Source organism: Penicillium verhagenii, assembly GCF_028828195.1.
Source record: "Penicillium verhagenii strain IBT 33310 chromosome Unknown utg000007l_segment0_segment0, whole genome shotgun sequence".
NCBI classification, from domain to species: domain Eukaryota; kingdom Fungi; phylum Ascomycota; class Eurotiomycetes; order Eurotiales; family Aspergillaceae; genus Penicillium; species Penicillium verhagenii.
In genome coordinates this window covers 904,331-929,266 of record NW_026643171.1, presented here as the reverse complement: position 1 = coordinate 929,266, position 24,936 = coordinate 904,331, and the positions used below count along the sequence as shown (strand labels likewise).

The window sequence follows — 24,936 nt, the reverse complement described above, 5'->3', positions numbered from 1 at the left end:
GCGTTTAGATACCCAGAAATATGAAATCTCTTTTTTTTATTGAATGAAATCATGACAGAATGAAATCAAATTGAACGAAATAAATATCATCTGCAGCTTCGAATTTGTAGGAATTGCAAGGGCATCATAGGACGGCGGCGCATCGTAGGCGGTACCGGTTGGGAAAGGTCTTCGGGTGATTCGAAGTTCCACCCGCATCCATTCTCCTCTGTACAACCGCCTCCCCCCATACCTCGCTCTAGACCCGCGTTCTTTGCCTTTCCACCTCTGCGTATTGCTACGCACATTCCCCTCCAATTACCTTTCGCCTATTCTTTTCTATACCGATCGTGCTACCCACCCTCCATCATGGCTCCTGCCTCCAGCGCCAAGAACAAGAAGCATGTGTCTCAAGCTTCGAGCATCTCTAAGACTGAACCCGAGAGCCCCACCGAAGTTAACGACACAGAGCCTGCTTACCTGAAGGACCTCCAGAAGTAGGTACCCAATGACAATGTATTCCTATCACAGAGCTAATGGACTGCATTTAGGAGTCTGCGCAACGTGCTGAAGAAGTTGGTACGTACATTTTGATTGTCTTCTGACTGCTGGAGAGAAAGCATCTAAAAGTCCAAAGCACTGATCGCTAACTTCACTTTGGTCCGATTAGAATGCCACCGCGAAGACCGACGCTATCATCGCTGACCACCCTGGAAAGTCCTTGGATGACCTTGTGGCCGAGAAGATTATCAATGCCGACCAGAAAGCCCAAGCCCTGAAGAAGCCTTCCCTTCAGGCTGGTCTTGCACAGATCGAAGAGCAAATCAGCCACATCAAGAAGGTTGCTGCTGAATACGAGGGGAAGCTTGCCATCCAGCAGAAGGCATTGGATGAACAGAAAGCGACTCTGGACAAGATCCACCAAGAGGAGTTGGCTGCAGTGCGCGCAAATGCCCTGGCCGATGCCGCTGAGACCTCTTCTCGCGCACTGCGTGAAAAGCTACTTTACCTCGCTCAGTTCCTTTCATCTGCGGCCACTATGCGACGCGCTGAAGAGGACTCTCCTGAGGCGAATGCTTTTGAGGCTGTCCTTTACCAGGTGTACGCTGGCAACCAGGATGCGGTCACTTCAATGGTTAAGCTCATTGAAGGCTCCGATGAGCAACTTCAGGGTGTCGAAGGTGGTCTCTTGGACTTGACCTGTTAGTGATTACTTGGATTCCTCTCTCTACTGCCTCTGGGTTTGTCTGCTAATGCCTATATAGACAAGAACGTGAAGGAGGCATCCATCCGCAACGCCATCCCCGAGGATACTCAACCCTCTACCACTGAAACCGCCACTACCTCAGACCCTACTCTTGCCAACGCTGGCTTGACTGAGCTTCAGGATACCTCCGTCAGCGCTGAGGTTGCGGCCCAAGCCGAGACCAACAATTTCAAGGCCGACCAGGTGGCACCCCCAACCCAGACCTCAACTGGTGCTGGAGCGAACGACGCTGCCGACTCGACTTCTCCTTCCTCAGTCATCGCAGAAGGCTGGGTCAAGGTTCCTCGTGACCCCGCAGAGACAGAGAACGGACTCCAAGCTACCCCGGCCAACACCGAGAACGTCAACCCCGAAGACAAAGGTGCTGCCAAGGGCCAAGGCAACCGTGGTCGTCGCCGCGGCCCTCGTCGTGGTCGAGGCGGAAGTGAGAACCACGACGGTGGTGAGAAGCGTGGTGAAGGAGCGGAGAAGCGCAACGGAGGTGAGAAGCGTGCCGAAGGTGGTGAGAAGCGTGAAGGTGGCGAGAAGCGCGGTGGAGGAGAGCGCACTCGTGGTAGCCGACGTGGAAAGCGTGGTGGTCCTCAAGGAGCTCCCGCGGCTGAGGGACAATGATCAAGTGGTGCATATGGACATGTGCTGTTCGCCTTTTTCCACCATCTGATTTCTCAATGGTGTGATGTATGACGAACGCAACGAATTTTCTTTTCTGGGGTGAACTTGCGAAAAGGTCTCTTCATATTAACTTTTTGATTTTGAGCGTGCATATTCCTCGATTCCTGAATGGGGAATTGGGGGAAGGCGGATCAGATAAACCAACCAATATACTATTCCTGGTAATTCTGCCCGATTTCAAGGGCTCCACGTTACTCCACTCTTAACTCCATCACCTCATTTCAAGCTTCTTCACACCTACACTTTCTTTATTTTCCTTTTTTCTTTTCACTCTTTGACTCCCTTCCCCCTAAAAAAGAGAACACATACTAGTACCCATCATGGCCATCGCTGCCGCACAACGTAAACAGGTCCTTAAGGTGTTGATGCTCTCACTGCTGTTAGATCTGGTACGTGTCCGGAGTTTACTTACAACGTCATCCCACCTTTTTGCCCCCCTTCAATTCTAACGCATAAGACCAGATCTCCTTTACATTTATTTTACCACTCTTCCCTTCTCTCTTGTCCTTCTATCGTGCCCAGGACCCGTCGCCAAATTCCCTCCTCAATCGCATCTTCCATTACCTCAATGCTTACAAGAATTCTTTCGCCCGCCCAATCGACTCGCGCTACGATATCGTTCTACTCGGCGGCGCCCTTGGCTCCCTCTTCTCCCTTCTCCAGGCCGTCGTCGCCCCGGTAATAGGTCACCTGTCGGATAAACATGGCCGTCGCCGCACTTTGCTATGGGCCATGATTGGAAACCTCCTCAGCGTCACGCTGTGGGTCTCCGCAACGGATTTCCGCACCTTCTTGGCCAGTCGCGTTGTTGGCGGCCTCAGCGAAGCAAACGTTCAATTGGCCAATGCTATCGTGGCCGATATCACGGATGAAGCGCACCGCGGCGCGTCCATGGCTTTGGTGGGCGCATGCTTCAGCGTCGCTTTTACTTTCGGTCCTTTACTCGGCGCTGGTCTGAGTTCTGTGAAGATTGTCGCCGCTAATCCGTTCATCAGTGCCGCGCTCATGTCGCTTGTGCTTATTGCGCTGGAGACTTTCTACCTTTGGGCCTGTCTGCCTGAGACGCATCCGCGCCTCACTACTCTCAAGCACGAGGCTGAGAAGGAGGCTGAGGATGAGAGTCCCGCCAAGGCTAAGGACGTGAAGAAGGATTCTTCGCCCGCACAAAAACCACACACTAATAACCCCGCTGTTCTCAATGCCATTCATTTCCTTTTCTTGCTCCCCTTTTCTGGGCTGGAGTTCTCTCTTCCATTTTTGACTGCTACGCTCTATGCCGAAACGTCGAATGCTAGCCCTGCCGCTTTGAATGGTCGCCTTCTTTCAATGATGGGCCTGATTGCTTCCCTTCTCCAGGGTACATTGGTTCGTCGCTTGCCGCCGCTGGTCACTGTCCGCGCTGGCGTGGTGGCCTGCGCTTTGTCCTTTTTCTGCCTGGCTCGCATTTCCTCTGTGGCGGGTCTCTATGCTGCTGGTGCTCTGCTGGCTATTACAACCGCCACTGTCGTAACCGGTCTGAATAGCCTGGGTAGCTTCGAGGCGAGGGATGCAAACCGCGGTGCGGTCATGGGTCGTCTTCGTGGCTGGGGCCAGGCAGGGCGAGCCACTGGTCCTATCCTTTTCTGCTCCTTGTTTTGGTGGGCTGGTCGTGAGGCCGCGTACACCGTTGGTGGTGTTGCCATGTGCGTCGTCGCGGTTGGCGTCTTTGGTTTCTTGAAGTCGCCCGTTGTTCATTCCAAGACGGAGTGACGGAGGGTTCTTTTTTCCTTTTCTTCATTTCCCCCTACTCTCTGTGAGAAGAGCTGTATGATGTATTTGAGATCAAAATCACATTCCGCTCGCTGGCCGCGCGGGATAATGTCTGTTGTATGCTATTTTTGGTTATGGGGGTGCCGGGTTTGGGGTGCATGTTGATCTACGAGGGATTTGGTTTCAAAATCCTTGAAATATTTCTGGTATTTATTGGTGGTCGATATATCTAAGGATTTTTCACATAGAGAAGAAATTGAGTGGTGTTTACCACAATCTGCATATTGAACATGGGGTATATAGTACAAAGATAGAAGTAGGTTAAGAGTGGTGATATCGGCAACAAGTGATCTCGAAAGGACCGGCCGGAGAAATCAGAAATATCAATCAAAATGTGATGGGCACGCTTTCAGCCAATATGAAGAAACTGTACCCTGTCATCAGGTTCGGATATACCGAGTATCATTCGGTATACCATAGTCCTCGCAAGACTCCATGATTAGGCCCGGATTTGGCGCTGGATCTAGTGATCCACGCGCCTTGCCAATCAGCCAGTCAGTCAAAGTCACAAATTTGGCAGTGCGATCCCATCCATCTGCCTCATCGGCATGTTCAATTGTATGCGTTAGAATACGCCCTGCCTCGTCAAACGAGAAAATGAAAAGGCCAGTGAACTGCTCTTCTTTTGAGAGCTTAAATATCGGTTCATCGCCGCCGAGAAGGACGCTTAGTCCTTTATTTGTGCTGTTCTTGGCCGATGATGATGATGCGCCACTATGGGGTTGCGGGGATTGTGAAGTGGTTCCTGCGCCGGCACCGGGTGCTTGTGACGGATTTGAATTATTCGCTCGCCTTTCAGAGGACGTATCACTCCTTGGCTCGTGGAAAGGCCGGCTATCCGTTCGTGGTTCTGTCTTCCATCGTACAACCAGTCGTTCATCGCCGCAATCGTGGTTCTCTGCGTGCTCGGGATCAAGAACTGTACCTGCGCGTACGATGCGCTCACTGAGGATTTGCAGCTTGACATTGCCCACTAGCGGGACACTACTCCATGCTACTGGAACTGTCCACAGTGCAGCGCGATATAGAGTGCGGCCTTTGACGGTGGGGAGATGTGGGTGTGTCGATGGGAAGAGGTGGAGATTGACGCTTGGCGCGAGAATTCCCGCAGGAAGGGTATTGTAGAGGAGTGTAGGCAGGAGAGGAGAAAGTGTTCGTAGAGCTATATGAGTGTCATGTTAGAAAAAAGGTCTCGATCTTGTTAAAATTGTAGGGGAACATATTGGTTGTTTGAACTCACTCTTTCCGAGCTTCAGTACCCGCTCATCTGGTGGTTTGTGGTCACCTTTTTGTGGGCCTGTTTCTAGCCCGTTGAATTCTCGGTGTATTCTCACAGGAGAGAAGTATGTTGTGGGGAAAGGTCCGTTCAAGTGTGGAGGTAGCCAGGGCTCGTTCAAGATGCCATGACGCGCTTGGGCGAGCCGGCATCGTGGTGAGGATGCAAAGCTACGGCCCGCCGTGCTCAAGGTTGGCGCTTGTAAGCGCAGTGAGGGCGAGGCCAGCTTTGGCATTTTACCTTTGGATTGTCATGACAACTAAGAGTGAAAGTAGGAAAGTTGGAAAGTTGGAAGTTCGATTGCGGAGTTGAGGTTCCGCTTTTCTGCTTGGAGGTTGCGAGCCAATCGGAATGAGCCAGTATACAATGTGATTGCACTTCTATACTACAGTCTACTAGTAGTAAGTACTAACCCCACGAGTAAGCATTGTAATCCTACAAGTGACGCTCTTATAGTTCAAGTAGATAAAACATTTGATTATCTTTCATTCTGATCTTTAAAGTATGTATTCAAGTTTAGGCCAATTCATCATCATCATCCATGCCCATCACTCGTCGCTCAGCTAACTCACGGATCTTGTCCTCCAATACACCACGCTCATAGCGACTGGCCACTTTGGTTGCCGCCTCAAGCATCTTACCATTACGGTCGTTCATCATGGTTACTAACTCAAGTGCCTTCATACCGCGCTCTTCGCCCTCTCTGCATTCGATGGCCAGCATCTGCAGCAAGATCTTGTCAATCTCGACTTCCTTACGCACTAGCTCAGTACGTTGACTGGCTGTCGCATTGGTTGAATCTATCAGATCCTGGTAGAGCGACAGAAGAACGTTGCCACGCACGAAGGCCTCTTCAAACTTGATAGTGGTACGCTCCGACGCTCCTTCTTCAGATTCATTGGCCGATCTGACGGCTTGACTGGAGATGGGGACTTGGAATTCAAACTCGCTGAGCAATGGACGCGGGAAGTATGGATTCTTGTCCCCACCCTTGAGGATGATGCAATGGAACTTGTCCTGGGCCGCAGCAACCGGCCAGTAAGTCTCTTCCTTGCGACCCTTGGCCAATCGGATGAGTTGCTTAGTGTCCAATAGAGGGACCCATCGGGCCTGACCCGGTGTGCGCCAATGTTGCAACACCAGGAGAACACCGGTAGTATCGTAGATGCATGGGTCCTACAAGACAGTCAGTTTTGTTGTTGAGATTATAGGCTTGATTGACATACCCCATTGTCGGAAAAGAAAACACTCTGAAGCCTAGCCTCGGATGGAAGAGCAACGACATCTTCATTCTGGCAAATTTCATCGCGTTTGACATTCTCAATGGTGTATCGCAATGATGTGAATCGACCATCAGGGCCCACCGGGCCGTTACCAATAGTCATGATATAGTCTCTCCATGCAGCGCATGTTACGGCTTCACTCTTTTGTCGGTATACTCGATAGGGAGTTCCAAAGAGAGTATACACACGTACGTAGTCTTTTGTCGTGACAGCAACAATATAAGAATCGCTCAGTGCCAAAGCTAAGTATCGTTAGCAACGAGAATGACCCCTAGTTTCTCTTTCATCCATACCTCGCACTTTCTCTCCTTCGGGCAATTCGGTTCGCCAATCGGCTCTGGTGGTCCATGTCTCATGAGGTCGGTAGAAGATAGTAGCAGGGCCATCTGCAGGGCTGTTTGCAAAAAGAGTTCCGTTCTCGTCTGTGGAATTGACTTATTAGTACAAGAATTTTTTTTCCAGTCGCTGTTATACACTCACTCAGACACGCTTTGTCATATTGGTAGGGGTCTGTAAAGTGGAAATCTCGATGAAGCTCTCGGTCATAAAACTCCACTGTTACCGTGTGGTGTGTCTCTTGGTCTACAGTCCACACAGCACCGGTCAAATTCAGGCCTAAGACGATTAGTATATAAGGCCATCTATAAGAAGCCAAAAGAAAATCTTCAGCTTACAGAGATATCTTCTGCTTCCTGCCCATGGTGTGCTACCGGGCTGGATAGGAGGGTGAGATTTTGGTTTCGCAATGCCCGATTGGATACGTTTGCCGAGGGGTCCATCTAGGTCATCCAAATGGTCACCATTTCGCTTTCCATACTCATTCAGATCTTCCAAATATCCTGCTCCGTCATCATCTTCAACGAAATTATCTTCCATATCCATATCGTCGCCTAGAATATCATCCAGCTCATCTGGAGGAGCTCTGAGAGCTGCCCGTTTGATTGCCTCTCTAGACCGGTCTGTCAATGTCTGCTGCACATTGTTGGAAATATCATTCAATGGACCGGGGTAAATAGGGGCAGCCTGGAGTGACTTCTGGAGATGGGCCTCGTAAGCCTTTGGGACAAATTTATCCCAAATGAACAACTCTCCATCGGAGGTTGTGAATGAAGCTGAGTTATTGTTTGGGTGCCAGGCGAGATTGATGACATTTTGAAAGTCGAATCTGTGTAGAATGTTTTGAGTGCGGGATTCCCAAAGCACAACTTTGCCATCAGCTCCAGCCGAGAGTAGGAGTGCACCATTGGGTGACCAGCTAAGTGCTGTGATGTCGCCCGTATGTCCGGTTTTAAAGCTCTTTTCTTTCTTCCACTCGGAAATTGAATAGACGGCAATGTCCCGAGTGCCCTCTGCCACAGCAAATGCGGTGCCGTCCGGGTGCCAGACGGCTCTAGATGTTGCCTCTGCATCGGGTTCGAGTTTCCGAATGACCCCATCGAGTTTGCGGACCAGCTCTGGCTCGTCCTCCGTGAGTGAGTAGACAGATAGGATGCCATCTATGGCTGACACAGTCACAAAGCGGCCATTGGGATCAAATGTGACGTGTTTCGAGCTTGTCAGTTGGTCGCGGAGGTATCTAGTTTCGGTCTGGTTGTCGATTTTGACAAGTTTCACAGTGAGCTCACTAAATGCATCTTTTAGTAATCATGATATCGCTAACGGCTTTTGAGCTTGGGTTTTCACTCACTCGCTTGCTACTGCGGCCCATTGGCCATCATGGGACACTGTCACGTCTCTCACGGGTAACGCGCATCGCACCAGTTGAGTCCCCATTCTGCCCGATGACGTATCAAACTGCCAGACCTGGCCATCCTCAGTGCCCACAATGAAGGAATCGTTCTGTCATGGCTCATGTTAGTTCCCATGTCCCATGGCTTGGATCCCCAGCCCGCATACCGTTGCGCCAATTCCAACAAATCCGTCCAGTAGGCCATCGTCCAAGGTCTTGGGCTCGCCATCATCGCCGATTGTGTAGATGCGAATTGCCGAATTCGAGCCAACAGTAATCACTCGTTTTCCATCCGGTGTGTAAGCCAGGGTTGTCACACCCGGAGTGTCTAGGAGGCAAATCGCATGTTAGCCACGGTATCTGTCAAAGGATCAGCCTGTAACTTACGGGCTGGCCGGCCCCGAGGGCGTGTAGGGTCAAAACTCATGGAGGGTCTTCTGTCGCTAAAAAGCGCAAAAAGTCAATGATCACAATGAAAAGATCCAAGGTATCGCTCCCTTTGCAGTGTTTCCAGGTGATCGGCGATAACGGGGAACGCGTCCCGCGTCCCGCGTCGCGCGTCAGATTTAGCCCAATTTGGAAGCATAGGGCTTAGGGTAAGGGTCGAAGTATAGGAGATTCTATCTGCAATGAATAATATTCGCAAAGTTGCTAGGCTTAAGATCTGGGTAGAATACCAGCCGGCTTTCATTAATTCATCTCAAAAGAACAAGTGTATGACCTGTCTATTGTGAATTCATCACCATTGGATTGTTTAATATGGGGTTGGTTTGTCAGAACTACTATACTAGTACTACTCCCCAGATGCACCCCCGGCAGTAAGGAAATCAAAGTCAGTGCCCTCGTGCGCTTGGTTCACAGATCGCTCGTATAATCCGCGGTATCCTCGTCTCTGTTTTCTCACTTGAACCGGCCCCGCCTCCCCCTCGAGTCTTTGCTTTCGTTGCAAGATACGAGTCTGCAGCATGTCATCGGGTATTTCAACATGAAGTCTGCGACTTTCGAGATCGCAAATAATCAGGTCGCCCGTCTCTATCACCCCAAATGGTGAGCTTGGAATGGCCGACTCAGGTGAGATATGGAGAACAATGGTTCCGCCGGCCGTCCCAGACATACGGCCATCGGACAGTCTCAGCATATCTTTTACTCCAGCCTCCGCCAATTTCTTAGGAATAGGAATCAATCCTGCTTCTGGCATTCCGGGATTCCCGATTGGTCCAATACCTTTGAGAACTAGCACGCTATCTTTCGTGACAGGCAAATCTGGATCATCGATGCGCTGGGCTAAGTCGGCAGAGTTTTCAAATACCACAGCAGGCCCAGTATGAGAGAGCAAAGATCGATCTTTCGAAGCAGACGCTTTGATGACAGCCCCATTCGGTGCGAGATTGCCTTGAAGGACTGCGAGAGACGATGACGGGTATAGAGGGTTCGACAGTGGCCTAATAATCTCCTGTGGAAAGGAGACTCGCTTGGACTGAGCTGCATCTAGAACTTCTCCTACAGTCTGCCCGGTAATTGTCAAAGCAGAAAGATGAAGTAATGGTCGAAGGACTTGTAACAGTGCGGCCATACCTCCGGCGTTGTGAAAATCGTTCATGTAATTGTCACCACTGGGCTTCAAATCGATAAGAAGAGGAGTCTTCTGACCGATTTCCTCGATTGTCTGCAGTGTAATTACTCCTTGAATTTCGGGATGCCGGTTCGCAATCGCTAATAGATGAACAACTGCATTGGTGGACCCTCCAATTGCCTGAAGGACCGTGATGGCATTCAAGAAGGACTCCTTTGTCAAAATATCTTGTGGCTTTCTTCCTGACTTGGCAATAGCCACTGCATTCGCACCGGTTTCTTCGGCAATCCGTAAGCGTGCAGACGATACAGCTGGGGCAGAGGCTCCACGAAGCGGCATCATTCCCAATGCAGCAGTAATACATGCCATTGTACTGGCGGTTCCCATGACACCACAAGTTCCGATCTTTTTATCATAAGACTCAGTTAGGCAAGGGATCTTATTTGGAGAATAGGGGAAAACATACCGTTGGCGCAAGCTCTTCATTTACAGCAGATATTTCTTCCACGTCTATCTCACCTGCACGAAATGCCGCCCAGTTATTGCGACAGTCCGTGCATGCGCCAATTCTCTTGCCACGATGGCTACCTGGTAGCATAGGACCAGTGATTAGGGGAAGAATTGGCTTGTTGGCGGAGATTCCACCCATCAATTGAGCTGGAACAGTCTTGTCGCAGCCTGTTAAAAGCGTTAGAACAAGCAATATGGTACCATAAGCATCCAATTGGATGATATAGAATCTCACCTCCTATCATGATACATGCGTCTAATGGTTGAGCACGAATCATTTCCTCGGTGTCCATGCTCATCAAATTCCGTAAAAACATACTCGTGGGGTGAGAGAATGATTCATGGACACTGATTGTGGGAAACTCCACTGCCAAACCGCCATTGAGATGAATACCGCGCTTGGCGGCCTCGATGAGCTGCGGGACATTGGCATGGCAAGGATTGAAGCCTGAAAAGGTATTGATAATTCCCACTATAGGACGTGAAAGAGCATCTTCGGAGTATCCAAGAGATTTAATGAAGACCTTGCGGAGAAAAAGAGAGAAATGAGCATCTCCGTAGGAAGTGAGACCCTGACGCAGGCCCGAGGTAGATGTGATTGGCGTGTTGAGGTCGTAATCCTGGTTGGGCCCAGGCTCCGAGGTATGCATAATGTCGTATATAGTAATATCAAGATAGCTTCTGGATTCCAATGAAGGGTACTTATTAAACAGAAGCAATAATATTTCACGACATCACCAATTGATTGTTTATTCCTATCTTTTAAGTGGATGGTGTCATCGGGACAACTCCGAGCGGATATTATTCCGGACCCCCGCGTTTCAAATGATGCCGCCACTTTCTATTATGGATTAGTTATGTATGTATGGGGTATACATAACGTTGAATTGATCGACCCATGTGGGAAGAATGCGACTGAATGGATTTAGCCTGTACTGTCTCTTTTTAATATACGCGCTAAAGAAGATATCATATTCAATACCGGGAGAGAGCTCGTAACTATGAAATGACTATTGTACATACGCAAAAAAAAAACAAAAAAACATCTCAGTGCTTATTTCTCACTCTGCAGCATCTTTTGCAATATGGCACTCTCTTTCTCATACTGGAGAATCTTTGACTGCGAGCCATGCACCTTGGTCAGAAGCCACTGAATTCGAGATGTCAATTCCCACGGATATTTCGGCAGTGACCCGAGCAGCTGAAGTTCTTCCTCATACTTGGCGATACTCTTGTTCTCACTGCTGATCAGCTCGGCGAGAATAAGGAGATCTAGACGCCCTTCCAAAGTTTTATTCTCGATCAACCGCTGGAACGCAGCCTTGTACACGGGCTTTCCGGGTTTGATCCAGCGAGGGAAGCCCTTGACAGTTCCAACAGAGATGAGTTCTGCTTGTTCGAGTGCTCGGAGAGTGGCTTCACCACCACTTCCCTTGAATAAATCATTGAATAGAACTTTGTTGTAAAGAAGCTGACCAGTCTTAGCCTGTCCAAGAGCTTTGATAACATGCCATGCTTGCTCAGTTGTCCATTGCGGAGATGCAGAATCTGTCCCCAGAATGAAAATCTTCATGATTTCGGAAGCAGATTGCTCAATAATTCGGTTAACCGCAGCTATTAGATCAGATTAATATGGTATAGAAAATGATCATAGAACGTAGACTCTGCAAACCTTCAGGTGTTTCTCCTGCTTCGATCCGATTTGCCATGAACTCAAGATCGGTGACTCGGCCTCCGAGAATCTGAATACACTCATCCAGACCGTGAAGCTTCTTTTTTGGCTCCTTGGACGTTTCCCCATCGCCAACTGTCCCGGATTCCAAATGGTTTAGCACAAAGCGGCGACCCACATCCAGGGAGCAGTCGCCCAAACCAATTGTCCGGAAAACCTGATTCGGCAATGCTTTGCTCAGGGGTTTGGAAAAGGAGGAGTCCGTAGTTAAAAAGATAACATGTGCAATGTTGCCAGAGGTCAACCCAGCCGCCCATTCTGTAAGTTTGTCGAGCACGACACTATTCTCGGAATCATACACGAAATTGTCGATAATCACAACTGGCCGTTTGTCGGGATGCGCTTCAAGATATTCGTCGTCGTTGAGATTGGAATCTTTGTCTTCCTTTCGACGACCATCGAGTGCGACTCGTTTCATGGCCTCTGCTGTACTTTGCCAGATCTTACTGAGTTGTGCATCCAAAGTCTCAGAAAAGCCGGCCTTAGTTCCAATCATTCCTTGCGCAGCTAGATCAATCAAGCTGCTGATACTGTTCATCCAGGAGAAAATTGGTCGATAACCAACCTGCGCTGCCGCCCGGGAGATCTTGGCTGTGTCACCTCGAGCATCTTGTATTTGCTTACAGTCAATAATCACTTTGTAGTGGTGATTCTTCAAGGCTTGTTCGAGAACTAGTTCCCTCTTGCCTGAGCCTCTGGGGCCATGAATAACAATGAATGTTTCCGCGGTTTCCGTTAACCATGCTTGGAGCTGGGATATATCGTTCTGTCGATCTTCCCAAATAGCCGTTAGGCCCCGGGGATCAGCCTTACGTTGCCCAAAGTAGATTTTATTGGCTTTGCTGGCCTGCTTCCGAACCCACTGCACCACGGCGTTGTCTTCAGTGTGAAGCGTGGCCTTGATCTTGACTTTGATGAAGAATGTCCGAATAGGGTCGAAGATAATAACCGTGATTGCAGCCACCAGAGCTGCAATAACAGGAAACATGATCCGTGGGTGACTCAATATCCAATCTTTGATCATAGACAACCTAATCTTGCGCTCATAGCTGATCTTGAACCTGGTACCGGATTTCCCTCCTCCATCTTCTTCAGACGCCTCATACCCATGCATGCAGTTTCGCGCCAAGACTGAAAATCGAGGGCGTTGAAAGCGCAGAATGGCGTACCTGGGCTCAACCTTGGAGTCCGATGGCTGGTGCTGTATCTCCAGAATCTTTCCAAAGGGTCGGAAGAGAGAATATATGGCCTCTTGGGTCAGCTCTGCAGGGGGCCCTTCAGTAGAGGCCGGTAAATATTCAACTTTCAGGCTTTGACTAGGGATCCGATATAGATCTTCAATCCATGGTCTTCCACGAACCACGTCAGCATCTGCTGTCTGAAATGGATTAAACCATGGCCTGATAGGGTTGTTTCGGAGGTGTTCCTTGATCGCAGTGCTGATAGTCTCATCTGTGGCGCCGGGCTTCCGTTCAAATTTGACGAATGCACCGCCTTCCTTGTACCGTGGGATCACCTCTTTGATTACAATATTCAGGTTTTCGGGCAAAGCACGCTCGGCAATATGAGAGGGATCGGATGCGGCCATATTGGGATTGCCGACGCGCTTCAAAAGTCCCTCAAGAGGCTGTACATGACTGAGAGGACCCCGCATCAACCATTGAAGCCGATGAGGAAAGATATCTATAGCTACTTTTAGCAAGATGTCGGCTTCCTTTTTATGAAACTTTGCTGCTTACTATTGATGTAAATAATTCCCTCGTTCTCATTCAGCTTGATATGCCCCGACCGAATCGCCGATATAGACCGTGCATGAGCTGGAGAGCGCAGTAAAGCCGGTCTCCAAATATGAGAGATGGGGTGGGGAGGCATCCTCCGAGCCCCAGCTGCGGGAGGCAGTTTTGCATACAATGCAGGTCTCATATTCACAGCATCATAAAACAGAAAGTGGAAAATAGGAGGCAGGCGAAGGTGAAAATTGCAGAATCAGGGTGCGATCGATCAATGCCACGAATGATGTCAGTCAGCGCTTATCACTTTATCGAGATGCAAGTTAGCTATCTAATCATCACGTGATAAAACCGAACATCGCCAGAAAACCGCGTGTACGCATTATCGACGCCAATTGATTCTAGCATCTCGACAGAAGCCAATTATTTCAAATCTATTCGCAAAAATGGGATGGCTGTGGAGCTCTACCCCTCCAAGGGACACTTCAAGCGACTCAAAGCCCCTAGCGGCACCGCAATCCACAACTCAAAATGCACCACCCAAGACGTTGACACCAGACGAACAAGCCGATCTGGAATTCAACCTGCTTCTGGCCGATCTCCGAAAAGCTGAAAATGGACCGAGCAATGATTCACAATCTTCCACGTTATCATCGAGTGGCGCACAATCCCCCGACCAACCTATTTCATCCATCGCTCCCGAATCCCTCTACCAAGACACTATGTCCTGTCGCACAGCCTTCGACTACGCCTTCTTTTGCCAGTCATTTGGTGGACAATTTGTGAATGTGTATCGATATGGAGAGCTGCGATCTTGCAGTGAACACTGGGATAACTTCTGGCTGTGCATGAGGACCCGAGGCTGGTCAGACGAAATGCGCAGAAAGACGATTCGAGACCACAATCGGAAAAAGGCTATCAAGTACAAGACGGGCCCTAGTAGTGAGGATGTGTGGGATGTGAGACTTGAGCCTGCGAAGGAGTCCTTCCAGGGTGATTTCGCTGCTTTAGAGCGGGAGATGAAAGCTGAAGAGGAGGCTCAACAGAAAGCGGCAGCATGATACCCCCGGACTTGTTCTCTTTGGGTTGTTGAATATTGCATTTGTATTATAAAGTGTAAATATGTATCCTATACCTGGCACAATCTCTACTATAATTTATGACCCGAAAGATTTTCCTTGTCTCTACTAAGGATCTACTACATGTAGTAGGGGCATACCTAGTAGGTATGAGTCCTGGAGTTTCCAGATATGTGTTGACTAGTAGGTTTGAATACCAACCAAGTTGACCGCTTCAATACGTTGACATGTGTCCTCAAATTGCCTTGGGAATTTGGGAGTGAATGTAAAAATAGGTAGCAAAAGTTAAAGGGATAAACATTTAAATGTTTGAACTTTGATTGTACTACCAATCAATCTCATTTAGAATAAGGTAGCCGCAAGTATAAGTAGAAGATAAGCCATTAATTGCAAAAACGCTGTACATGTTTGGTAATAATAGAAATTCGCCTAATAGCAGAAGTTGAACTCAGGTGGATATCCTCGTCTAGAACATAAAATATCAAATTCCACTTTTGGAAACTTTTCCACGCCAGATGCAACATTCATCATCGTCCGTCATACTCATAAACAAATCCAGGGTATGTGAGCCTGTAAATTATGCAAGGACCTGAGTCACCGCCGGCTGAGGGACAGAGTCAATGGCAGGCCGACGGACAATACCACCGGTAGCAGGGAGGTGAGAGCTAACTCCACTCAGGAAAGCGTCAACTTCACGTGCACACTGGCGACCTTCGTTGATACCCCTAAAGTCATCAAATTAGTAAGAGAAAGATAGTTAAGGTAATATGGATGAAGTTAAACTTACCAGACGATCAAAGATTGTCCACGGCGACAGTCACCAGCGGCGTAGACACCGGGGAGATTGGTCGAGTAGTGACCAGGAGGGGTCTTGACGTTCTTGCGCTGATCACGAGTGATATCGTCGCCGAGAAGACGGTCTTCGGGTCCCAAGAAACCCATAGACAGAAGGACGAGGTCTGCGGGGAAGAATTGATCGCTACCCTCCACAGTCTTCATGTCCCAGCCACCAGTGGCACTCTTGGTCCACTCCACACGAACGGTGTTGATACCCCGGACGCGACCACTGCCATCGTCGACAAACTCCGTGGACATCACACAGTACTCGCGAGGGTCCTTACCCATGTGGGTCTTGACCTCCGAGTGGCCGTAATCAATACGGTAGATACGGGGCCACTGAGGCCATGGGTTGTCATTGGCACGCTCTGGCGGAGGTTGAGGCAGTAGCTCAAAGTTAGTGACGGACTTGGCACCGTGGCGGACTGAGGTACCAATGCAGTCATTACCGGTATCACCTCCACCGATAACAACGACGTGCTTGTCCTTGGCAGAGATGTACTCGCCGTCAGCAAGGCCGGAGTCTAGAAGGGACTTGGTGTTCTTGTGCAAGAACTGCATGGCAAAGTGCACTCCCTCAAGCTCGCGCCCGGCGACCTTAAGGTCACGGGCAACTGTAGCACCAGTTGCAATGATAACAGCGTCATTGGTGGCACGGAGAGACTGGAGGGTAACCTCACTATCGGGGCCAACAGCGGTACCAGCCACAAACTTGACCCCCTCGGCAGCCATGAAATCAACACGGCGCTGAACAACCTTCTTGTCAAGCTTCATGTTGGGGATACCATACATGAGAAGACCACCCATGCGGTCAGCCCGCTCATAGACGGTGACAGTGTGACCAGCACGATTGAGCTGATCAGCAGCAGCCAAACCAGCAGGACCAGATCCAATAATGGAGATAGTCTTGCCAGTACGGGTCTGAGGGGGACGAGGAACCATCCAGCCCATCTCGAAACCACGGTCAATAATAGCGCATTCAATCGACTTGATACCGACAGGGTCCTCGTTAATACCCAAAACGCAAGCGCCCTCGCAAGGAGCGGGGCAGACACGGCCAGTGAACTCGGGGAAGTTGTTGGTCATGAGCAGGCGATTGAGGGCATCTTGCCACTGGTTGGAAAAGACCAATTCGTTCCACTTGGGAATGATGTTAGAGATTGGGCAACCAGTGTCTGACTGACAGAACGGAACACCGCAGTCCATGCAACGAGCTGACTGGTACTTGAGCTCATCCTCATTGAGGCGGTTGGAGATCTCGGCCCAGTCCCGAGTGCGAGTTGTAGGGTTACGGTACTTCTCGCTACGGCGGCTATACTTCATGAAGCCACGAGTCTTGTCTAGGATCAATGCCGAACGCTTCTTCTCGGTCTTGGAGTCGCCGATGCTGTCCTCAATGTCGAGCATTTCAGCCTTCTTCTCATCAGTCTTAGCCTTGGATTTATCGGCACTGTGCACGGGGGTGCTTGGCAGTTGAGGGAGTGAAAACTCAGCCTTCTTCGCAGCTGCGGCCTTAGCAGCCTCTTCCAACATCACGCGCTTGTAATCGATGGGAAGGATCTTGACCAAGTGAGGAAGAGCACGAGTGAAGTCAAGGAGGATGCGAGCCGCGAGCTCAGATCCTGTGTAATGGTGGTGGTCCTCGATCAAACCACGAACAAAAGCGATCTCAGAAGGCTCTTCAATACCGGAGATTTCAACCATCTCCATGTTGACCTTGGAGTGGAAGTCCTGGTTCACGTCCAGAACATAAGCAATACCACCAGACATACCAGCGGCAAAGTTACGACCAGTGGAACCCAAGACCAAGATACGACCACCAGTCATGTACTCACAACCGTGGTCACCACAGCCCTCGACAACGGCAGTAGCACCTGAGTTACGGACGGCGAACCGCTCAGCGGCGAGACCACGGAAGTAGCAAGTACCGGCAGTAGCACCGTATAGACAGGTGTTACCAACAATAACATTCTCCTCGGCCTTGAAAGCAGCGCCACGAGGAGGGTAGACAATGAGACGACCACCAGACAGGCCCTTGCCGACGTAGTCGTTGGCATCACCTTCCAGTTCCAGAGTGACACCAGGGGCAAGGAAAGCACCGAAAGACTGACCAGCAGAGCCCTTGATGTTGGCATGAATAGTGTCTTGAGGAAGGCCAGCTTCGCCGAAGCGTCGGCTAATCTGGTACGACAAGGTAGCACCAAGAGAACGGTCGGTGTTGACAACGTCGCACTCGATTCGGCAAGGAAGACCCTTCTCCAGAGCAAGCTCAGACTCAGCAATCAGCTTATTGTCAAGACGAGTGTGAAGGCGATGATCCTGCTTTCGGACATTGTATGTGGCAACACCAGGGCGAAGTGAGTGAGCAGGAGTCAGAATCAGCGAGAGATCGATGCGCTCCTGCTTCTGATTACGGATATCATCCCGAACCTTGAGCAGCTCGGCACGGCCGACCATCTCGTTAATGCTACGAACACCAAGCTTAGCCATAATAGCACGCATCTCATTGGCAACATAAAAGAAGAAGTTGATCACATGCTCAGGTGTACCCTTGAACTTCTTGCGGAGCTCTGGATCCTGGGTGGCAATGCCGACAGGGCATGTGTTCAAGTGACATTTACCTAAGGATCGTTAGTTTAGAAACAAAAGAGGGGGGGGGGGGGTTGGAAGCGGTAAACATACGCATGAACACACAACCAAGGGCGATCAAAGGAGTAGTTGCAAAGCCATACTCTTCGGCACCAAGGAGACAGGCGATGGCGAGATCACGACCGGTTCGAATTTGACCGTCAGTTTGGACGACAACACGGCCACGAAGGTCGTTTAGAACAAGGGTCTGGTGGGTCTCGGCAAGACCCAACTCCCAAGGAAGACCTGCATACTTAATACCAGTCCAGCGAGAAGCACCAGTGCCTCCGTCATGACCGGAAATCAGGATGTGATCAGCCTTGGCCTTAGCGACACCGGAGGCGACGATACCGACGCCGACTTCGGACACCAGCTTGACGGATACACGAGCGCGGGGGTTAGAGCACTTGAGATCGTAGATAAGCTGCTTCAAATCCTCAATGGAGTAAATATCGTGGTGAGGGGGAGGGGAGATCAGGCCCACACCAGGAGTCGAGTGACGAGTCCGAGCAATGGGACCCAGAACTTTGTGGCCAGGAAGCTCACCACCCTCTCCAGGTTTAGCACCTTGAGCCATCTTGATCTGTAACTCGTCGGCATCGGCAAGGTAGTTTGAGGTTACACCAAATCGGCCAGAGGCAATCTGTTTGATAGCAGACCGCATGGTGTCTCCGTTCTCCATACGATCACTGCGTTCAGCATCTTCACCACCTTCACCGGTGTTGGATTTTCCTCCCAAGCGGTTCATGGCAATGGCAAGAGTAGAGTGAGATTCCATGGAAATTGATCCATAGGACATGGCGCCAGTTACGAAGCGGCGAACAATTTCGGTCCAAGGCTCAACCTGATCAATAGGAATGGGAGTTCTCTGCTCAAAGTCAAAGTCAAGCATACCACGCAGGGTGCAGTTCTTGATCTGCTCATGCGCTGATTTGGCGTAGGCCTCGTATGATTTATCGTTCTTAGTGCGAACGGCGTCCTGGATGTTGGCAATGCTGACGGGGTCGTTGATGTGAGCCTCGCCACCATCACGCCAGTGGTACTCACCAGACTCAGGGAGACCAGGAACAGAGACAATTTCACGCGAGGGGTAGCCACGCTCGTGGAAAGCAAAGGCATCCTGGGCGATCAAGTCAAAGGTGATACCACGGATGCGGGTGGCGGTACCAGCAAAGCAGCGGTCAATGACACTGTCATCGACACCAAGAGCCTCAAAGATCTGAGCACCCTTGTAGGACTGGAGAGTGGAAATACCCATCTTGCTCATGACCTTCAGAATACCACCATCACAGGAGGCCTTGTAGTTTTCAATGACTTTCTCATCGGGAAGGTCTTTGCGAATGAGCTTCTCGCGGTTCATCTTGAGAAGGCATTCCAGGGCGAGGTACGGGTTGATAGCATCAGCACCGTATCCAAGAAGCACACAGTGGTGGTGAACTTCACGAGCCTCAGCCGTCTCAACCGCCAAGGCAGCGAGCGAACGCCACTTGTTGCGGACGAGGTGGTGGTGGACTAGACCGGTAGCAAGCAACGCAGAGACCGGAACACGGTCAGCGCTGGTAGCACGATCAGACAGAATGATGACCTTGTCGCCATTTTCAATGGCTTCAGTAGCGGCATCACAAATAGCATCCAGTGCCTCTAAATAGCCAGCTGTGCCCTTCTTCTTGTCGAATGTGATATCGATGGTGTAAACGTTCCAATCGCTATGGGCGCGGTTGATGTTCTTTAGAGCGTTGAACTCTGGGTTGCTCAGAATGGGAGACGGGAGAAGTAATCGGTGACACTGGGTCGGGTCCATCTCCAGCAAGTTGCCCTGCGGACCAACGTAGCAATCAAGGGACATGACCACAGCCTCGCGAATGGGATCAATTGGAGGGTTGGTGACTTGAGCGAACAGCTGGCGGAAGTACTCATAGAGCAAACGAGGCTGTTGAGCAATACAGGCCAAGGGGGCATCGTTACCCATGGAGCCCAGGGCTTCCTTGGAGTCCGCACCCATGGGACCAAGAATCAAGCTAACTTGCTCAAAGGAATAGCCGAAGGCGCGGAGACGAGGGTCATTTTGCACGGTGTTGTCATCGAGGGTAAAAGAAAGGTCCACTTTCTGATCCAAAAGTAGCTTGTTGATAGCAGGCAACTTCAGCAGCTCCTTGTCCAACCAGCCGGCAAAGTCGTGACGTCCAGCAACGGTCTGCTTCAACTCTGAGTCGTCGATGATACGTCCGGCAACGGTATCCACCAGCAACATCTTTCCGGGCTGCAGACGGCCCTTCTGAACCACACGCTCGGGATCAATATCGATGGCACCGACCTCAGAGGCACAAACGATGCGATCGTCATCCATGACATAGTAACGACACGGTCGCAGACCATTACGGTCAAGGTTAGCACCACAGTAACGGCCATCGGAGAAAGTGAAGAGGGCCGGACCATCCCAGGGCTCCATCTGGCAAGCCGCCCACTCATAAAAGGCGGACTTGGCTGGATCCATCGCCGGGTTATCCTGCCAAGCTTCGGGGATCATAAGCATCACTGCCTCGGGCAGAGATAAGACACCATTAATCATGAGCAATTCCAGAACGTTATCAAAGGCTGCAGAGTCGGAGCCACCTTCTTCAACAATGGGGTACAACTGGTCCAACTCGTCACCGAAGACTTCGGATCGAAGAACACCCTCACGGGCACGCATCCAGTTCTTGTTTCCTCGCAATGTGTTAATTTCACCGTTGTGGGCGGCCCATCGCAAGGGCTGGGCACGATCCCAGGAAGGGAATGTGTTGGTCGAAAAACGGGAGTGGACGAGGGCAAAGTGACCCTCATAGTCGACGTTGACGAGATCATGGTAGTACTGATACACCTGTACGGGAGACAACTGTCCCTTGTAAACAATATTCCGATTGCTGAGAGAGCACAGATAGAACCAGTTACCCAAGCCAATGACGTGCGTGGCACGCTTTCGTAGAATGTATAATTGAAGTTCAAAGGTCCGGGCATCGAACTTGTCAGTATCAGTGAGCTCGGGCTTGTTGCCCTCGCCGTAAGCAGATTTAAACACTACGAACGGTTGCATGATAATGGGTTCGCGCGAAAGCGCGGCTGGTCCTAAAATGGTCGAGTCGCGAGGCACCTCACGCCATCCCAGGACGCGCAGGCCAAGCGAGGTTGCCAATTCCTCGAAGCTGGCAATCGATTGCTTCAGAGCCTCTTCGTCGGGCTTGAAGAACAGATTGCCGACAGCATACTGACCCAGCGGAGGGAGGTCGACGCCTACCTCACGGGCAAAATTCTTAATAAAGAACTTGTGTGGAATACTGGTCATTACACCAGCACCGTCACCATCTCGTGCATCCGAGCCAACGGCTCCACGATGGGTCATGTTGCACAACAGATTGCGGGCTATTTCGCGACGACGTCAGCGGCAAATTTTGAGGACTTTTTTGTATTTGTTCGGGTTTTATTGGGGAGACATACCATCGCTCACAATCTTGTGACTCGGCTTGCCCTTGATATGGCTAGATTTGGGGCAATTGAGGTTAGTTGTGCCATTTTTGGATTATGTCAAGCTCAAAATATTGTTTCCAGGGCCAACTCACGCTGCGAAGCCTACACCACAGGCATCTTTTTCATATTCGGGGTTATAGAGACCCTGCCGCTCGGGCAGTGCATTGGCCCAGCCATAACCTTTCTTTGACTGATATTCCGAATACTCCTGAGGAGGCTGGGTTTCATTTAGATCTTTGCCATAGATGTCCTCCAAGTCAAGACCCATTCTTCCTGTCGGGAGCCGACAGAGAATGGACAAACAGAGGGGTCTTTTTTTTAGGGTGGGATGTGTCTGGAGATCTCCGCCGGGATGCTTAAGGCGGGATTGAATCGATAGGGCGATAAGGCAATGTCGTCACCGGGCGCAGCACGGTGAAGTTGAGGTCGGTTTGAATTGAAGACCTGTATGAAAGGGAAGGGTTTGAATGTGTGAAGGGGGAAAGGACAAGGGGAGAAATGAGGGGTGGAATAAAAAAAAAAAAGGTAGAGCAGCGGTTCCGGCAGGACAACAGGTCCGGGGATAGTAGGCCTGTTGCTCCGATGCAATCCTAAAAGAGAAGGGAAATAAATTACAGGCTTGTGGGGTAATTTTCCCTGTTGTTTTTATTTCTCTTGGCCGTGGCAAATGATTTTTATATTTCCTTTGCTTTTCTTTCCACTGCAGAGACCAGGACAAGTTCCATGGGTTATGAATGGCCAGAGCTGGGGTGATCAGCTTGTTCAGTTCTACGAACTTCATTGAAGTAACAGATCACCTTTCCCTTGAGGCTTTCAGACTCTTCTCTTCTTTTATTTTATTTTATTTAATTTTGTCTTAGAATTTTTACAAAGATTACCATGTAAGACCGGGGGAATTGGAGCCATAAGATGAAAACAGTATAAAGGGACATTCCAGATATTAGAGCTTCAATGATGGGTCGAGTAATGATAATCATTATGATTACGAGCAAAGCGTCAAGATAAGCGTTGATCAGCCAATCAGCGTCAAGGCATTGCAACCTCTGAGTCCAAACGATTAGGTTTCTGCTACGTCAAGAGTCTTAAGATCCTCGTACGGTATGGTATTATTACCTTAATTTTCGTATACAAAATACCACTGCAACTTTGGCTCTATAGATTGAGTACCTAGACCAGAGTCACACTATCCCAGAATATAGTATACTCTTATAACCTCTGATATCGCATTGGTCTTTTCTCTTTTTTTTTTCCTGTTCGCTTTGGCCCTGAGTCCTGACCCATGATCTCATCCACGTCCCACATGCGTATGGTCGACGCATACCCGGGTGGTGGAGCCACCGAACGGCTATGAAAGAATCCGACGATATGATTGGCTTGGAGACGCAAGCAGACCACGAAAACTAGAAATCCAGCCCAAAATCAGCATGTTCTCCCAGATACTTGTTGATTGGTGGGGCATGCTTAATCCAGTCAATATTAAATAGTCACTTTATTATTGCCTTGTGCCTCCACGATAGTCAATATAGGAGTGTTGGCATTACTCTATAATGAAGCGAGAAAGAAGCAAAAAAAACGACCGAAACTGAAATCATTGACTTGGCAGGCACAGGCTAAAGAGAATGGCCATGGTAAATTAAAACTTTGAGGAAAGGTTATAATGATACGCTGCCTAGAACAGCGTACGCATCTCAAAAATGCCCCAGTCCCGAGCCTCGCCCCACACAACATGGAACATGGGTGTAGGTCAGATCAGGGGCCACGGATACACGTATTTACCAATACCAACCCCATACCCATGTCATTCCGACAACGGCCAAGTCTGCCCGGAATCTTCCTCTTCCCCTTAACAACTGCTTTGCTTTCTCAACTTCTCAATGTGACCAATCATATTTTCCAGACTCATGGCTCATGCCACTGCCCCCGATCTCGGGGTCATCCAGCCGCTCTCCGACCCTCTCGAACGGTTTGTCTAGCTCATCGCTTAACATCATCCTAAACTGCTTATCGCGGCTTGGAAGAAATTACTACTTTCTTACTCGTCCAAAGTGAAACCCTTCAGAAAAACACTTACATCCCCAGATCCCCCCATATGTACATCCCTCCCCTCCCCCGTCCACGTTCCACATTCCAAGCGGGATGTTGTTCTGGGGGAGAATTGGATCCCGAAGCGGCTTTCATTTACCCCGTAAACTCGACCTCGGACTTAAGCATTCAGCCGGAGCTCAATCCCCCGGTTCTGACACGTGAAGCGGGTGAGTCTATATGATAAGATTTGGCTTGATAATAAGAAAATATACCCCACTTCAACTTAAGCTGCTCTGGTTGTTTTCCGAGCGGAATGCATGTGTATTCCTATCGCCCGGTGAAGAGGACTCCTTCTCCATTTTCTGCCTAGTATGGGTGGATATGGACTCTTCAAAAAGAACCACTGAATTTATCAGGCCATATACACATATACTATACATGTCTTGCAATTTAGTCCGGGTGAAGGATCTGGTCACATCAATTACCCCTCAGAGCCCTAGGGTTATATACTGATGAGGTCGATCGATCGCTACTATACACATGTGTGCATACATTCGATGGCACATGTGCACATAATCAACATTGAATATAATAATGTACCCATGAACATACCCACAAGTACATGATATAATTTTATGACGCTCAAATTATACTATTTACAACGTATTATATTTTACATAGGCTCATGGGCTATGTTTTTGATGTCTCTCTCGGAACTCCAGATAGGCGTCATCGTAGATGCACGATCGATGCGGTGAGTCCTTGGGCATTCATGCCAAGTCAGCCTCTTGCAATATTGCACGGTGTTGCTACATGTAGAGCACTTGAGCCTTGGAAAAATCTCCTTACCGTCACAGGTCTTGATTTCCTCTCTCTTCGCGTTGCACTAATCGGCTCCGGGGCAAATGATGTCTTCAGGTTTCACCATATGAGTATCAGGTAGGTAGAATAAAAGGATACAAGAGTGTCTCATTCCATATCTTACCGGGTTATTTATCAACTCAGTTGATCCATTTGGCTTCGTTGGAGCCGCGATCGTTACTCCACACGCAACTGCCAAGACAAGAAGGCAAAGTTGCATTTTCGCGTATCAAAAACCAAGCCAATTCATAGCGTTGGAAGAATAGGGGCTTATTCATTATAAAAGAATTTGATTGATTTCCGGAAATGATTTCTTCTCTGTGCAACCATGCCTTCAATTGTTCCTGCAGTCTCGTATGGAGACACCCCGATGCGGCGATGAGGCATTCATATCCGGCTTGTTCTTTCTCTGGGATATGCTGACATAAGCAACCCACCTGAT

General features: G+C 49.6%; 7 protein-coding genes across 7 annotated transcripts; 3 read left to right on the top strand and 4 right to left on the bottom strand.

Annotated features, from left to right (window-relative positions):
- Positions 1–348: 348 nt before the first annotated feature.
- Positions 349–1,858, top strand: N7466_007019 (uncharacterized protein; the record flags this gene model as incomplete). The annotated part of the gene is made up of 4 exons (XM_057166408.1): positions 349–476; positions 531–558; positions 650–1,181; positions 1,245–1,858. 4 exons carry the CDS (start codon positions 349–351, stop codon positions 1,856–1,858), a joined length of 1,302 nt encoding a protein of 433 aa, XP_057019449.1.
- Positions 1,859–2,238: 380 nt separating this feature from the next.
- On the top strand, positions 2,239–3,667 carry N7466_007018 (putative tetracycline transporter; the record flags this gene model as incomplete). Its single annotated transcript, XM_057166407.1, has 2 exons — positions 2,239–2,307; positions 2,381–3,667. The coding sequence occupies 2 exons, from the start codon at positions 2,239–2,241 to the stop codon at positions 3,665–3,667; spliced, it is 1,356 nt and encodes a 451-aa protein (XP_057019448.1).
- A 440-nt stretch (positions 3,668–4,107) lies between these two features.
- Positions 4,108–5,238, bottom strand: N7466_007017 (uncharacterized protein; the record flags this gene model as incomplete). Its single annotated transcript, XM_057166406.1, has 2 exons — positions 4,108–4,889; positions 4,968–5,238. The coding sequence occupies 2 exons, from the start codon at positions 5,236–5,238 to the stop codon at positions 4,108–4,110; spliced, it is 1,053 nt and encodes a 350-aa protein (XP_057019447.1).
- A 281-nt stretch (positions 5,239–5,519) lies between these two features.
- On the bottom strand, positions 5,520–10,998 carry N7466_007016 (uncharacterized protein; the record flags this gene model as incomplete). The annotated part of the gene is made up of 12 exons (XM_057166405.1): positions 5,520–6,179; positions 6,230–6,528; positions 6,580–6,708; positions 6,767–6,901; positions 6,961–7,910; positions 7,974–8,125; positions 8,183–8,343; positions 8,403–8,458; positions 8,810–9,993; positions 10,055–10,266; positions 10,334–10,799; positions 10,975–10,998. 12 exons carry the CDS (start codon positions 10,996–10,998, stop codon positions 5,520–5,522), a joined length of 4,428 nt encoding a protein of 1,475 aa, XP_057019446.1.
- A 154-nt stretch (positions 10,999–11,152) lies between these two features.
- Positions 11,153–13,702, bottom strand: yme2 (uncharacterized protein; the record flags this gene model as incomplete). The annotated part of the gene is made up of 3 exons (XM_057166404.1): positions 11,153–11,712; positions 11,771–13,513; positions 13,570–13,702. 3 exons carry the CDS (start codon positions 13,700–13,702, stop codon positions 11,153–11,155), a joined length of 2,436 nt encoding a protein of 811 aa, XP_057019445.1.
- A 304-nt stretch (positions 13,703–14,006) lies between these two features.
- On the top strand, positions 14,007–14,621 carry N7466_007014 (EMI1 family protein; the record flags this gene model as incomplete). Its single annotated transcript, XM_057166403.1, has 1 exon — positions 14,007–14,621. The coding sequence occupies one exon, from the start codon at positions 14,007–14,009 to the stop codon at positions 14,619–14,621; it is 615 nt and encodes a 204-aa protein (XP_057019444.1).
- A 595-nt stretch (positions 14,622–15,216) lies between these two features.
- N7466_007013 (glutamate synthase (NADH)) lies at positions 15,217–21,876 on the bottom strand (the record flags this gene model as incomplete). Its single annotated transcript, XM_057166402.1, has 5 exons — positions 15,217–15,364; positions 15,427–18,097; positions 18,159–21,503; positions 21,579–21,619; positions 21,701–21,876. 5 exons carry the CDS (start codon positions 21,874–21,876, stop codon positions 15,217–15,219), a joined length of 6,381 nt encoding a protein of 2,126 aa, XP_057019443.1.
- Between the last annotated feature and the right edge of the window lie 3,060 nt (positions 21,877–24,936).